At 45.1% G+C, this 13,333-nt stretch overlaps 1 protein-coding gene across 2 annotated transcripts in view; it reads right to left on the reverse strand.

The window, feature by feature from the left end:
• Positions 1-578: 578 nt before the first annotated feature.
• AGPAT4 (1-acylglycerol-3-phosphate O-acyltransferase 4) overlaps positions 579-13,333 on the reverse strand; it is a 396,016-nt gene continuing 383,261 nt past the window's right edge. For both annotated transcript variants that reach the window (XM_085611455.1, XM_085611456.1), the window contains one exon: positions 579-1,151. In XM_085611455.1, the coding sequence (XP_085467581.1) occupies positions 1,072-1,151 (80 nt within the window). In that variant the 3' untranslated portion in view covers positions 579-1,071. The remainder of the gene's footprint in view (positions 1,152-13,333) is intronic.

Raw genomic sequence — 13,333 nt, forward strand, 5'->3', positions numbered from 1 at the left:
GTTTATAAGTGTATTTATGTGTAAAAATCAACAAAAACAAAGCCTCTTGGGTACCATAAAAACCAAACATTAAGATACTGTGGTAAATGAATTGTTTGTGTTTAGGTTGAGATAAGCAAACTTTTAGATTTTTCGCAGGTGCATCCTTCCCCAGACAGCACCTGAGAGCCTGCTGACGTGTAAACACGAATGCTTGGATGGTTCAACACAGTATGGCGAAAAAGATGCCAACCTCCTGGGAAAACGAGCATTTCAGTGTGATTGTTAGCCTCGTGTTTTCCATTCCTCGTTATGTGTTTACACGCTGTTGCTCTCCCTAAGGCTAGTTCCAGGTACCATTTTTGATCAACCTGAAAAGATAAAAGCCTGAATGGATGTAAGCTGCAGGTTACACAAATAGCTCTGAAATGGGCGCGTAAAATTATTAGCAGTGCACAAGCGTTGCCACCATCACTCACCAAGAAGGCTCCATTTCAGCTCGCACGGTCCTCGAGACATATTAAATAAATAAAACATTAACACCCACCCCGCCCCGCCACCCTTTCCCTGACGCCCCCAACAAAAAAATCACACCAGTAGGCGTTACGAAACAACCATTTTAATTGCAGAGGCACTGTTTTGTCCACCGTGGTACACGAACATGGGTCTCTCCTCCCCCCGTCAGGTGACTGCTCAAGAGAGCTTTACCTACCGTCCGACACCTTGTAATGCGCTCAGGCACGCACGCGGAAACCGCGTCACTTGAACGCTACGTGGATTTTTTTTTATTCCGTTGTACGCGTTTTCTAGATGGCAGCGATAGGCTGGGAAACCAGAATAAAGTTCAGCTTTAACGCGTCGGTTGGTGTTAAATGGCGGTTCATTCCTCTTGTGTGACAGACCAAAATAATTCCAAGGATAAAAGCAGGCTCGGCTCTTTCTTATAAAAACAAACACGAACAGGGGTTGCCGGACCCGCCCCTGACATTCCCTCAACATAGGAGGAGAGTGATGTGCCGCGGCAGAGTTTTCAGGACATGCACGGATTCCCCCGTGGGTTCTGATGAGTCTCTAAGGTAATTTGTACTGCTGTTACTTGCAGTCGTTGTTGCCATAGGTAGAGCCCTTGTTTATTTCGGTCATTCCGATCATCCACCGCACGACGACTGAGGCTGAAAGGAAATTTAGACAAAAGCAAGTCACTTTATGAAATATCGAATGAAAAATGCGCATTGTACACTTTCCGCCAGTCTGGCCCCACAGCAACACTGCCTCGAGCTCCCCTACACATTTATCTTATTTACGCTCACCCATGACTATCAACACCCTATCCAATCCGCTGCCCGCAACCCATTTCTACGCACCCGCCACCGTGTATCCCTCACTGCTGACACTATAATACAGCATTTCGAGGCAAAATATTCTGTAATTTTAAATTAATAAAAAATAGACAATATATATAGAATGTGCAGCTACTGGGACTCCACAAACAGAAGTGTTTAAAAAAAAACATAATTCCTTCCAATGGTGTGACACCCTTAAATTATTTCTAATGATTCTCGATAATAAGATTAGCATACATTACATATTTTAGCCAAGGGGCGAGAGCTCTAGCTAGCTCCACAGTCTGATCTCATCTTCACCATCTAAGCTAATCTGTCCATAAGGATGACGAAGCCTTTGCATAATCAAAACATAAGAAGACACAGTCCAACTCTTCTCTTCTTATAGTCCACTTCCAGGCACCAAATGTGATTCAGGGTTTGAGTCTTGGAAGTTGTGCTGGTGATCTACTTCCTTTAAAGTGCCTACTCCTCTGTTCTGGCCTTCCTCCAGAAAGCAGTCTGTCACAGCTGAAGCAACTCTAAATCTGACAGCCCCACAACACAGACAATGGGAGTGATTAGAGGTTCACACTTGGTGTCAGCCCTGTGAACCTCACATCAAAAGGTTACCCCAGGACCCGTAGCCCTACACCTTATGATTCCCTTATCACAGGCGCGTATCTGGGGGGGGGGGGGGGGGGGGGGCGGTGGGGGCGGACCGCCCCAGGCGGCACTATATTTAGGGCGGCGGTCTTTATAATTTATTTAGGGACACAGTGTCACTAAATAAATTATAAAGTCCGATGCGGCCGCAACGCGCGGTCGGGCGGCCCACTTTAGTGCAAGCAGCGCGTTGATGACCGTTAATCTGCCCGCGCGGCGCCGCCCGCGTATACTGTTCCCATCCCGCTCCAGGGCCGTCAATCTTGGAGAGCGCGCCAGCGCTACCAATGACGGCCCTGGGCTACATTTTTGCCCGGCCCTCGAGATGAGAACGTAGCGGTGACGCGTTACGCGCGTCACCACTACGCACTCTCGTGAGGACCTGGCCTGGGGTAGTCTGCTCTGCTGCGTCCGTGGATAATTCAGTGCAGTAGTAGGTAAGAGAATGTGTTTCTTTTCTTAAAAAAAAAATGCGCAGGTCCAGCAGGACAGGTACTCCGTGTGCGCTTTATTTGAATAGGTTTTATCATTATCATGGCCGATGCAGGACAACAATAAGACAATAAAAAATGCCCCAATAACGCTGGTGATTAATGATTCGCTGGAGAGCAATTATTTGTCTTTTAGTTGTTTTTAAATGCAGATGGACTGTATTTTGTGTGGAAGCTCAGTGGGTTGCTGCCTTTGCCACAGAGATCCTTGTGTTACTTGCAGTTCAGAAGTTACAATCCTAAAATAGGGCAGTGACCAATGAACTGTCACCAAAGAGCTGCATACAAACATGAATGGTATAGATTTGTTTTGTGATATAGTTAGAACTTCCTCAGTCTTTCATCATTCTAATGTTGCTAAAATGAGTATGTTTGGGCAGAGATACATTTTTATTTCCTCAGACCAAACCCTCTCAAAATATACTGCCCACCAGTATGGATGATATGTGATTCCTACACCTTGTAATCCTTATTAGCTTATGTGACATTCCCTGTAGACTGATTTACATACTTGTATGATTCATTGTCTCTGTATAATGTGTTCGTGGTGTAAAGTGCTGACACACTACACTGATATGAGTAGCGCTAAACAACAAATGCATATGAGAGAGGGACTACGGAGCGATGAGGGGCACTGGTGGAGGGTGGCAGTGAGGGAATCTGAGGAGGAGGTAGTTGGAGGGGCTGTGGAGCGATGAGGGGCACTGGTGGAGGGTGACTGCAGGGCTCGATGGATGGCGTCCCCTCACTTATTTTAACGGGAGCTCGATTACTGGAGCAAATGGAGCCACACATTTACTCTTTGGCCTCTCTGGGGCGAGATCGGAGCTCATTCAGAACGCTGCTCACGCGCTGGCTTCCCTGATAATGGCATCTAAGGGGTGAGCGAGGGAAGGCAATGAGTCTGATGGTGCAAGCCACCTTTCGTGACATCACTTGCTGTTGTGACGTCAGCGTCCCCCCCACTTCTTTTTTTAGGACTTGTGCCCTGGGTGACAGTGAGGGAATCCGAGGAAGAGGTCATGGTGTGGAGGGGGAGCTAGGGTGAGATGAGGAGCACTGGTGGAGGGTGGTAGTGAGGGAGTCTGAGGAGGAGGTCATGAGGGGGAGAGGCTACAGAGAGAGAAGGGGCACTGGTGGATGGTGGCAGTGAGGGAGTCCAAGGAGGAGGTCATGAGGGAGAGGGGCTATGGGGTGATGAGGGGCACTTGTGGCGTGAGTCAATCTGAGGAGGAGGTCACTAGGGGGGCCATGGAGGGATGAGGGGCACTGTTGGAAGGTGGTAGTAAAGGTATTTACGGAGAAAGACGTTATTAGTGTGGCGCCAAAAAAGACTTTCGCATCAGCGCTAAAGCCGGCCCTGTCATGGCCTTTCTGTTTTTGTTTATTTAATTAGCAGTCGGGTCATAAGGGCTACTGTGGAACATACTTTAAAGAGCATGCTAATTATATTTACTGCTATATTCAATGTTTTAAGTTTGAAGGTGATTTTACTAATGTTTTTACTGGGAAAAAGCAAAGTGGAGCCCAATGGTGCCTGATATGGGGCTGGGGCCCAAGGTCAGATGTGAAATAAGGTGCACTGGAGAGAGGAGTAGTGGATAATCAAGCCTGTAAGGGAGAGCGTTGCCGAGTCCGGGGTCAGGTGGAGGTAGTAATGAAGAGGGATTCTCCCTGAAGGCTCGCACAGAGGGAGCCTGTAAGGGAGTGCGTTGCAGAGTCCGGGGTCAGGTGGAGGTAGTAATGAAGAGGGATCCTCCATGAAGGCTCGAACAGATGGAGCCTGAGTAGTATCACTTGCCTTATACTCCCACCTCAGAAACCTCCTCTTCCCATCAAAGGAACATTACATGGAAAGTGATAATATTTAGAAAGAGATTTGGAAAAGAGTGAGTTTTACTGGCCCTTATAAGACTAAGAAGAGATGTATGGTCATTTAATGTCAGCTGTAGATGAAGGTTACATGAACAGTGTCATGTGTGTGCATGTTTGCATTGTGTTGAGGGGATTACCAGGTAATTGTTCATGCAGCTCTCTGATGGATGTCACATGCGGTTTTTCTGAGTCCCCAGATAGATCATGCAGTCTGTGTGTTCTCTTTTGTACTGCCAGTCACGCTGTATTCAACTGTGTAGCCTTGGACCGTGTCATGTATGTGCATGTAAGTTGCATGATCAAGGTAACTATTAGCGGCGATACTACGTGTCTCTCGGACCTCTTTGAAGTGCATGCCTCGGGGAAGGGGGGGGGGGGGCAATCTGAGGGATAGCCCCGGGCGCCACATGCTCTAGCTACGGCACTGCCTTATCAGCCCTATCTCATTCCTAAGATATGCCCAGGCCTCTTTCAAGTGACCTCTCTTAGAATCAAAGAGCACCCTTTGATGTGTACTGAAGAGTCTGGCTCTTCCTTCCTTCAGCGTGTGTCCCGCCCATCACCTGGATATGTAGCAATCCACAAATCTGTCTGAGGAGAATCCTCTACCACCTCATAAACAATTTTTAAAATTTTTGTTTATTGCTTTTCTTATACAGTTGCACAGGCATTCTCAGGACGCGAACTGTGTCAAGGGGCATATATGTTAAGTATCAAGATCATCAGCACGTTCAATAGAAATATTATATCTCAGTTACATACAAGATCTTGTTTCCCTATTTACAATGAAGGAATCATGTAAACAGGATTAAACATATTGTGCGTAGTTTGTCAACATCCTATGGGCTAATGTAGCCCTACTCTTCTATTATGTCTAAACAACTATCCTCTACCTCCTCATGCTCTTTCAGTCAACCCTGGGTCTTCCCAAAATGAAACCTAGAATCTTCCATGTATTGTACCACTCACAGATATGCATACACACAGCACACATTTGAAGCTACACACGAGTTGCACAGCACTAGATACTAACTTGATGTAAGCCAAGGGTGAAGCACACAGCAGCAGAACTTAATTCAGTGGGCCTGGAGGCCTGACTCCAGTGACACAGGTTAAAAGGCCTGTTCACTTCGACAGATAACTACCAGTATGCTACCACCACTGTGCTCATGCTGCTTAACTCCTGGTAAAGGCAGTAGTAGCCTTTCAACACTATGAGGGTAGCGCTTTGGGCGTCCCATCATTCCAACAAGACCTCAATCCGTGAGTTAGACCTATGTCATGGCGCACACGTTCGATCCGTGTGAGTCCATGACTTAAAAAACCAGCACCAGGGATCTAGATATCATTGCAGATGGGTCACACAGGTCTAGGGTCCACGTCAGTTAGCATGCAATGAACTTTTATGTCCCAACAGCAATTTTCCTACAATTTCTAATTTGAGCAAATCACAAATCTGCAGCGTTGTGTGTGATACACAGACTTGGTCCCAAAAATTTAGTGAGTCGCAATGTTTGATTGTTAGACCTGGCATCCTTAGAGTGGCGTTTCCCCTAGACGTTTCGCCTTTTTCCTCCACGTTTTGCTGATTCTTTTTGTTGGCTATAGGACTTTGAGCACTTTACTACTGCTAACCAGTGCTAAAGTGTATGTGCTTCTCCCCTACACTTGATGACTCTTGTGTATACCTGATTGGCATATTTGTTGTACTAGTAAGTCCCTTGTAAAGGGGTATACCATATACCCAGGGCCTGTACTTCAAATGCAGTGGGCAGCAGCACTGATTGTGCCACCCACAAAAGCAATCCTTTGAAACCGATCTCAGGCCTGCCACTGCAGTGCCTGTGTGTGCAGTTTACTGCCACTTCGACTCAGCATTTAAATCTACTTGCCAAGCCTTAAACTCCCCATTGATTACATATATCACCCCTAAGGTAGGCCCTAAGTAACCCTAAGGGCAGGGTGCTATATAAGTAAAATGTGGGGCATGTACTTTTATGTTTTGCATGTCCTGGTAGTGACAAACAGCCTATTTCGTTTTTCACTACTGTCAGGCATACTCCTCTCACAGGCTAGCATTGGGAATTCCTTAATACACTTTTAAGCTGCAATTCTTGATCAGAGATGAGTAGCTTTTTCATGTTTAATATGTTTGGTATGGTAATGATAAATCCTCCATACTAGTGAAGTTGGATTTAACATTACTGTTTTTAAAAATGCCACTTTTAGAAAGTGGACATTTCTCTGCACTTACTGCTCAGTGTGCCTGACAGCCTGTCTCCAATACACATCTGGGGTGGGTGACAGCTCCATTTTGTGCATTCCCTCTAGAAAGACACATCACAGGAAGGATAGGTGTGTCTGAATACCCATCTACATACATCTACATTCTGATGGCCTTGCCTAGGCAGGATGAAAGGGAGGGGCTAACCTTTCACTTAAATAGACTGTGTCCTGTTCTAACACAAATAACTGATTACTCACCCCCCCCCCCCCCCCCACACACTGATAGCCTGACAGACAGGACTGGGTTAAAAGGGATCATTGTGCACTTAAGAGAGCTGCCCTGAAGTCACCTCCTACATCAAAGACACTTTTGGGTATAAACACTGGGTCTCTGACCCCTAAAATCTGATACTTCTGGATCTTGAACTGAACCTCTGTCAGAAGGACTGCTGTGATGCTTAAAGGACTGAACTGGACTGTTTTGGAAGAGCTGCCTTTCTGCTTGCTGCCCTACTGTCTGCTGCTCCCTGACTCTGCTGAAAGAGAGCTGGACTCTGCCTTCTATCCAAGTGATCTGCAAGGGCTTGCTAGCTAGCATCCTGTTTTCTGAAGTCTCAGGGACACAAAAGACTTCCTGTAATTCCGCTGGTGCTGCTGGACTCTGCCTTCTGTGAGTCCTACCATTCCCTGAGATGCCCTTCCCAAGTTCTGGGCCTCAGGTATGGGTTCTGTAGCTGTTTTGCAACAAAACTGACACATCGTCACCCTTGCACCAATCAGAATCGAAGCATCGCCCTTCAACACCGACGCTGTTCAACAACAGAGGTTCAACAGCCTGCACCTCCCGACTACGACGCTCTGAGTGGCTTAAGGACGATGCATTGCCTTCAACGATGACGCAGCAACCCGATTGCGTGGAAAAGATTGACGCATCGTTCCCTCATCACTAACCCTTTGCTTCATCCAAGGTACTTTTTCAGCAGGCCCTGCGTGGGTCCTGTAGCCGGCCTGCTCTCCATCGCGGTTGGCCTGAACTTTGGATTTGCCCCAGTCCCTCGCGACCTAAAGTAACTTTTGACCACCAGTGACTTCTAAGCACTATGTTTACATTTAATATTAAAAACGTATATCTCTACTTTTACTTATTGGATTTGTGATGTTTTGGTCTTATTGTGCTCAAATAATTATATTCCCTATTTTTCTAAACCATTGCCAAATCTTTTTGTGGTGTATTTATTGTGTCCCTGTGTGTTTGTGTTGCACAAATACTTCACACAACGCCTCTTTAGATAAGCCTGACTGCTCTGTGCCAAGCTACCAGAGGGATAGCGCAGGTTATCTTTTAGTGTGTATCTTGCTTACCCTGACCAGAGTGGTGGTTCCTGCCTGGCCTGGGTTCATACCGCAGCCAACCAGGAATCCCAGTTCTAACAGTGATAATCGATGGAGCGTTTCATAACATAGCAAATCACAAAAATCCACATCATCTTGAGTCGCTCATCGGGTATAATGAATGAATGAATGAAAAGCTTTATTCGGTACGGCATTTACATACCATAAAAGCATTTACATAGAAGAAAAAGCAGTTACATTTATACATTTAACATCGATTAAAAAATGGTAAAATAGTTTTTTACCTAGCTGAATAGCAAATATGTGCAAATTGGCAGAGATAAAAGTTCATATGGCTTTCATGACCATTTAACAATAACTAAAATCGTAAAGGTGCTAAAAACTGTAAAGACGAAACGAAAACAAACCCCCCAATGGCAAGTTTAAGATGCGTAGGAGGGTAATCCCAGTTCATCGTAGGGTATGTTTAAGTGAATCAAGAGTGCCGTCTTAATGGATGTTTATAAAAGGGACAATTTTCCGTTTATAGATTTGTTCTGTGTCGCACACAGAATTTTAGAAACTTTGCAATATATTTTGCCAATATTTCTGTTTCCAGCATTTGGAGAACCATGAGGGCTGGCCGACATTGATTTAGGCCCAGCTATTTCAAAAAAGGAATCAGGTATAATTTTCTTGGTTCGGTATAGTATTTACAAAACATAATTACATGCAAGGTCGATTGGGCGGAAAGGTCGTCGCAGGGACATAGAGTCAGTTGGGGTGTCCAATCGTTTATCGCAGGGAAGGCGATTAGTCGATGAAATGTGTTCAGTCGCAGTCTCGTCAGTAAAAATTTCTCATAGTTAGTTAAACTGGAATTCAGGTAAGACTCTATTTGATCTGTAGTCTGAATAGGGAGAAAGAGCTGTACTGAGTTTTTGTTTGATTCGAGGACCAGACGTAGGTCTGCTAGATGGCTTATGCACATGTCTCGTAATCTCTTTCTAGGGATTAGATTTATTTTAAGAGGGTTGAAGAAGAAATGATCGAGTCCTAAATCAGATAGGAAATTTTTAACATAAGATAGCCAGGTGATGTGTGACCAATACTCCAGTTTCATGCAATCAGAGATGAGTGCCTGCGTGAATTTTTGTTCCGGTGTGGATCAGACGCGATGCCATAAAAGAATTGGCTGCATTCGTATCACGTCAGTGATATATGGGAGGCCCAGTTCACTGTGGATATTGAAAGTCGGAGTGGACGACGGGACTGCCAACAGAAATTTCAAGAAGGAGTTCTCTATCTTTTGAATTGAATCGACTCGTACATTGCCCCAAATCCCAGCCCCATAAATTGCCTTTGAATTGTAAATATCAAGCATTTCTTTTGAGGCTCTTTTGCCCAATCTCCGAGCAAACGCTCTCAGAGCCGTTGTTGCTTTTAGGAATTGTAGTTTTCTATTTTCTATTGCACTTTTCCAAGTGCCTTTGTTATCTATTACAACTCCCAAATAAGGGTAAGTGGTAGTATATTCTATTTTGGTGTCGTTTAGATAGATGTTTTTCATTTTTCGGAATTGTTTACCTGATGCCATTATAAAGGTCTTTTTGGCGTTGATGTTTAAATCTAAATGGTTCATGAAGTTTTTATATCTGTCCAGGGCCCGTTGTAGCTCCAGGGGGGTACGGGCGACTATAACTGCGTCGTCCGCATAGAGAAGGGCAGGGATCGGGCGTGATTGAACGTATGGTTGGTCCTGGCTACCCTTTAACAGGGCTTCTTCCAAGCCATTGGTGTAAAGATTGAAAAGAAAGGGAGCCAGGACGCAACCTTGCCTGACTCCCCGCTCAATTCCAAACGATGACGTTAACTGCCCCCCTAAGCCATATCTTACTCTGGTGGTCGTATTGGAGTAAATTTCCCTAATGTAATTGACCAGGTTAGTGTCAATTCCCATTTGTGTCATTATGGTCCAAAGCTTGTTGTGGGCTACGCAGTCGAAGGCTGCGGATAGGTCGACGTATGCCATGCATAGGCTGCCACCCTTTGCAAGGACATACTTCCCTCTCAGAAGTGTGAGGTCCAAGACCTGTTCTATAGTGCCTCTTCCTTCTCTGAAGCCGAACTGTAGGTCAGATAAAATGTTGTTCGCCTCTGTCCAATTTTGTAGGCGTGCTAAAAGGATTCTGCCTACTGTTTTGCCTAAAGAATCCAGTAGGGATATGGGTCGGTAGCACGCAGGGCTATTCCTGTTTCCCTTTTTAAAAATGGTAACTAGGATCGAATCTGACCAAGAAGTTGGTAATCCTACCTGTCCTAGTGCCTCTAAAACGTTAAGTAGCAGGGGAGCCCAGAGATCGATATTCGATTTGTAAAGATCCATAGGAACGGCGTCCGGTCCCGGGGCCTTTCCTGATCTGCTTACGTTCAGGGCCATCTTCACCTCGGCGAGGTTGAAGTCCATGACTAGTGGGTTGGTTCGGTCCATAGTGGGGCTGTGAGTCTGTTGACTTTTCCCTGCTGGGATAGAATTTTTTTTTGAGAAATGGGTGACCCACTCTTGTTCAGAGATGGTTGTTTCAAGTGTGCCACTATCTTTTGGTCCCGCCAGAAAGGACGAATTAACAATCTCCGAGAAGGTGACCGAATCTTTGTTGTAACAACTATCATGTAGGGCAGTCCAGTGTGCCTCTTTTAATTCTTTTTTCCTGGATGCGATTACTTTATTATATGTTTTCCTGGCTTGTGAGACCTCGGCGATATTTCTTGGGGATTTTTTAAAAGTTTTTTTGAGGGTTTTATAAGCTCTAGAGCATGCTGGGTTAAACCACCGAAACTTAGGTTTGTCCTTTAAGATTTTTTGCCCTTTAGGGGGCACTGTCAAAGCGTTCTTTACTTCCAAAATTATTTTCTCATAGTTGGCCACAATCTCGCCGGGAGATGACGTCTCCGTTAGGCAGACTACAAAGGCTGAGCGGGCCGCTTTGACTATGGTTTCTAAAATGGCGGTAGGATCCGTGTTTGACCATTTGAGTGCGTAACCATTTGAGCGGGACATTGAGATGTTATCATCATGATATATTGTTTGAGCATTTTTTTGTGGAGCGGAAGTTTGAATGGTGATGGACAGTGGGAAATGGTCGCTGAATACACAGTCGTGAGTAGTGACAGCGGTAATCAAATTTGGGGGAATATTTCCTGCCAAAATAAAATCGATACAAGAAGATAGTCCTCTACCGTTAAAGGTTGGAGCAAAGGCGGTTGAAGGCACGGTAAGTTCGTTTGCGAAGGCTAACTGAAGGAGGGTCATGGTCTCATTCAGAAAAGACCCCTTATAAGAATGCGAAAAATGAGAGACGTTATTATTTAGGTGGTCAATATAGCCACAATTACCATTTAAGTTACTCTTGCATAGTGTCAGATAAAAACCCCCTCCCCAAATTATCATTGGTTCCTTCCCTTTGCTAAGAATGATTTGTTTTTGTAGAAAGTCGCGAATTTCTTTTATGACCTCCATAAAACTGGGGTCTGTAAGGTTGTTATAGATGTTGACTATTAGGATTGGTGGCATTCTACTTACGGTTACACGAATTATCTGATATTGTAACTCTTTTTTGAGAGAGTGAGCTTCCAGAGTTGGAGTTAGGTTTGAGACATAAGTGGCTAATCCGCCCTTTGCTCTGCCCGATGTTGAAGGTGATGCTGGGCTAAAGAAAGTCTTAAAACCGTTTATATGAGTAGGGGTGATTGCCCATGTCTCCTGGAAAGCGATAATTTCACTTTCTTTAATGAAGTTTAACCATTCTTCATTGTAGGTCTTTAGTCGAAGGCCCGATATGTTCCAGAATGTTATGTTTAAGTCTGAGTTTTTTGGGGGAATTTTCTTACAACTAGTGGGAGTACTTGGGATGTTTAAATTAACCACAAGAGGGTCCACGAATGGGCTAGTGACGCCTTCCCTGCAAGATCGGTCTATCAAGGGGGATATGTTTCCGAACGTGCTGGTAGATTTAGAATTAGGAAGTTTCCCTAATTGGTCTGTAAGCGCCGGGGGGGGGGGGGAGAATAAAGGGCCGTGTTCTTGGCATTGTCATGGTTGAAGTAAGGGTGTCCGTTTGGTGTAGAAAGGGTCAGGGTAACGCTTAAGGGAGCGGAATTGTCGGGAGGTGTTGGTTGTCAGTCCACCTCTTCTAATGTGGCAAGTTGTTCGAATCTATTTTGTGTGAAAATACACCCGTTCCTTCTGTGGTCAGTTGTTTGCTCATTAAGATAGAAAAAATCGAGTGACACCAGGTTGATGTTCGTGGTTCCATGTGTTATTCCCCTGTTGATCCTGAGGAGGGAACGCACTAGACCCGGAGATTTAAAATTTATGACTATGCAGTCTCCGGAGCGTTTTTTGTGGGAGTCCCCGATCCAACCCACTCTTCTGACCATCAGGATCTGGTTTATGTGGTTTGGGTGAAAATAGGTGTTTTTGGTAAGCCAATTAGTGACCTTATTCCTAAGTGAAACCCATGTTTCTGTTGAGTCTTTTTGTAGGGGCGGAACACCTGTTAGGACTAGGACGTATGGCCGAGCGGCCGGTGGTAGATTTAAACGATCTTTATTTGGAGTTGGGGAGGTTATGGGAACATCCATTTTGTTGTGGTTTCAACTTACAGGGGCTCCTGCAGATGGTTCTACTGTTACATTTGGTCTAGTCGCCCCCTTTAGACCCTGGTTATTTAACGGTGAGGTTGTAGAAGTGATAATGCGGGTGTTTGCAGAGGGATTGTTAGAGTGTACTATTATGGGGGGTATGTTCTGTTCCTCTTGAGGGATGGATTGACTGTTGACAGACTGTATTCTGGGGGAATTTAGTCGTATTATGCCATTGAGTAACGTTTTTTTGAGTTGGACGAATTTGTCTTCAAAGACAGCAGAGAGTGTGGAAATCATTTCTCCCAATTTCTCTTCTATGTCTTGGGTTACTGCTAATTGAATGGCCTTTACGATATTTTGAGCTGTCAACTCGATCTGTTTGCTCAGGGTGTCTAGTTGGATAAAGGGAGCTTGGTTGTTTTCCTCAGTCTGTGTGCCTATGTCGCAAGTGACTGGGTGAATTGGAATCTTCCCCGCTTTGAGAAGTTGGCCTTTTCTGTGTACCCCCCTTCCAATGTCCGATTTAGTTTTGGCTTTCCCTCGAGTTAGGGGTCCTTTCGCTTGTGGAGGGGTGAGTTTTTGCGGTGTTCCTTGACGCCCCGGTAATTTGGAGGGGAGTGGGCCAAGGGGTATCGGAGTGGGTGGTTTAGTCAATGGAGGTGGATTTGAAACATCGGAAATTCTGATTAATCTTGTGGAAGGTTCTAATGAAAGCCTCCTTTCGGTAGTTTGTATTTCCTGGTTAATTAAGCATTCTGCTCTTAATAAATAGGCATCTAATGTGCCCGCTGTGCT

This window comes from Triturus cristatus, chromosome 6, assembly GCF_964204655.1.
Source record: "Triturus cristatus chromosome 6, aTriCri1.1, whole genome shotgun sequence".
Taxonomy (NCBI): Eukaryota; Metazoa; Chordata; class Amphibia; order Caudata; family Salamandridae; genus Triturus; species Triturus cristatus.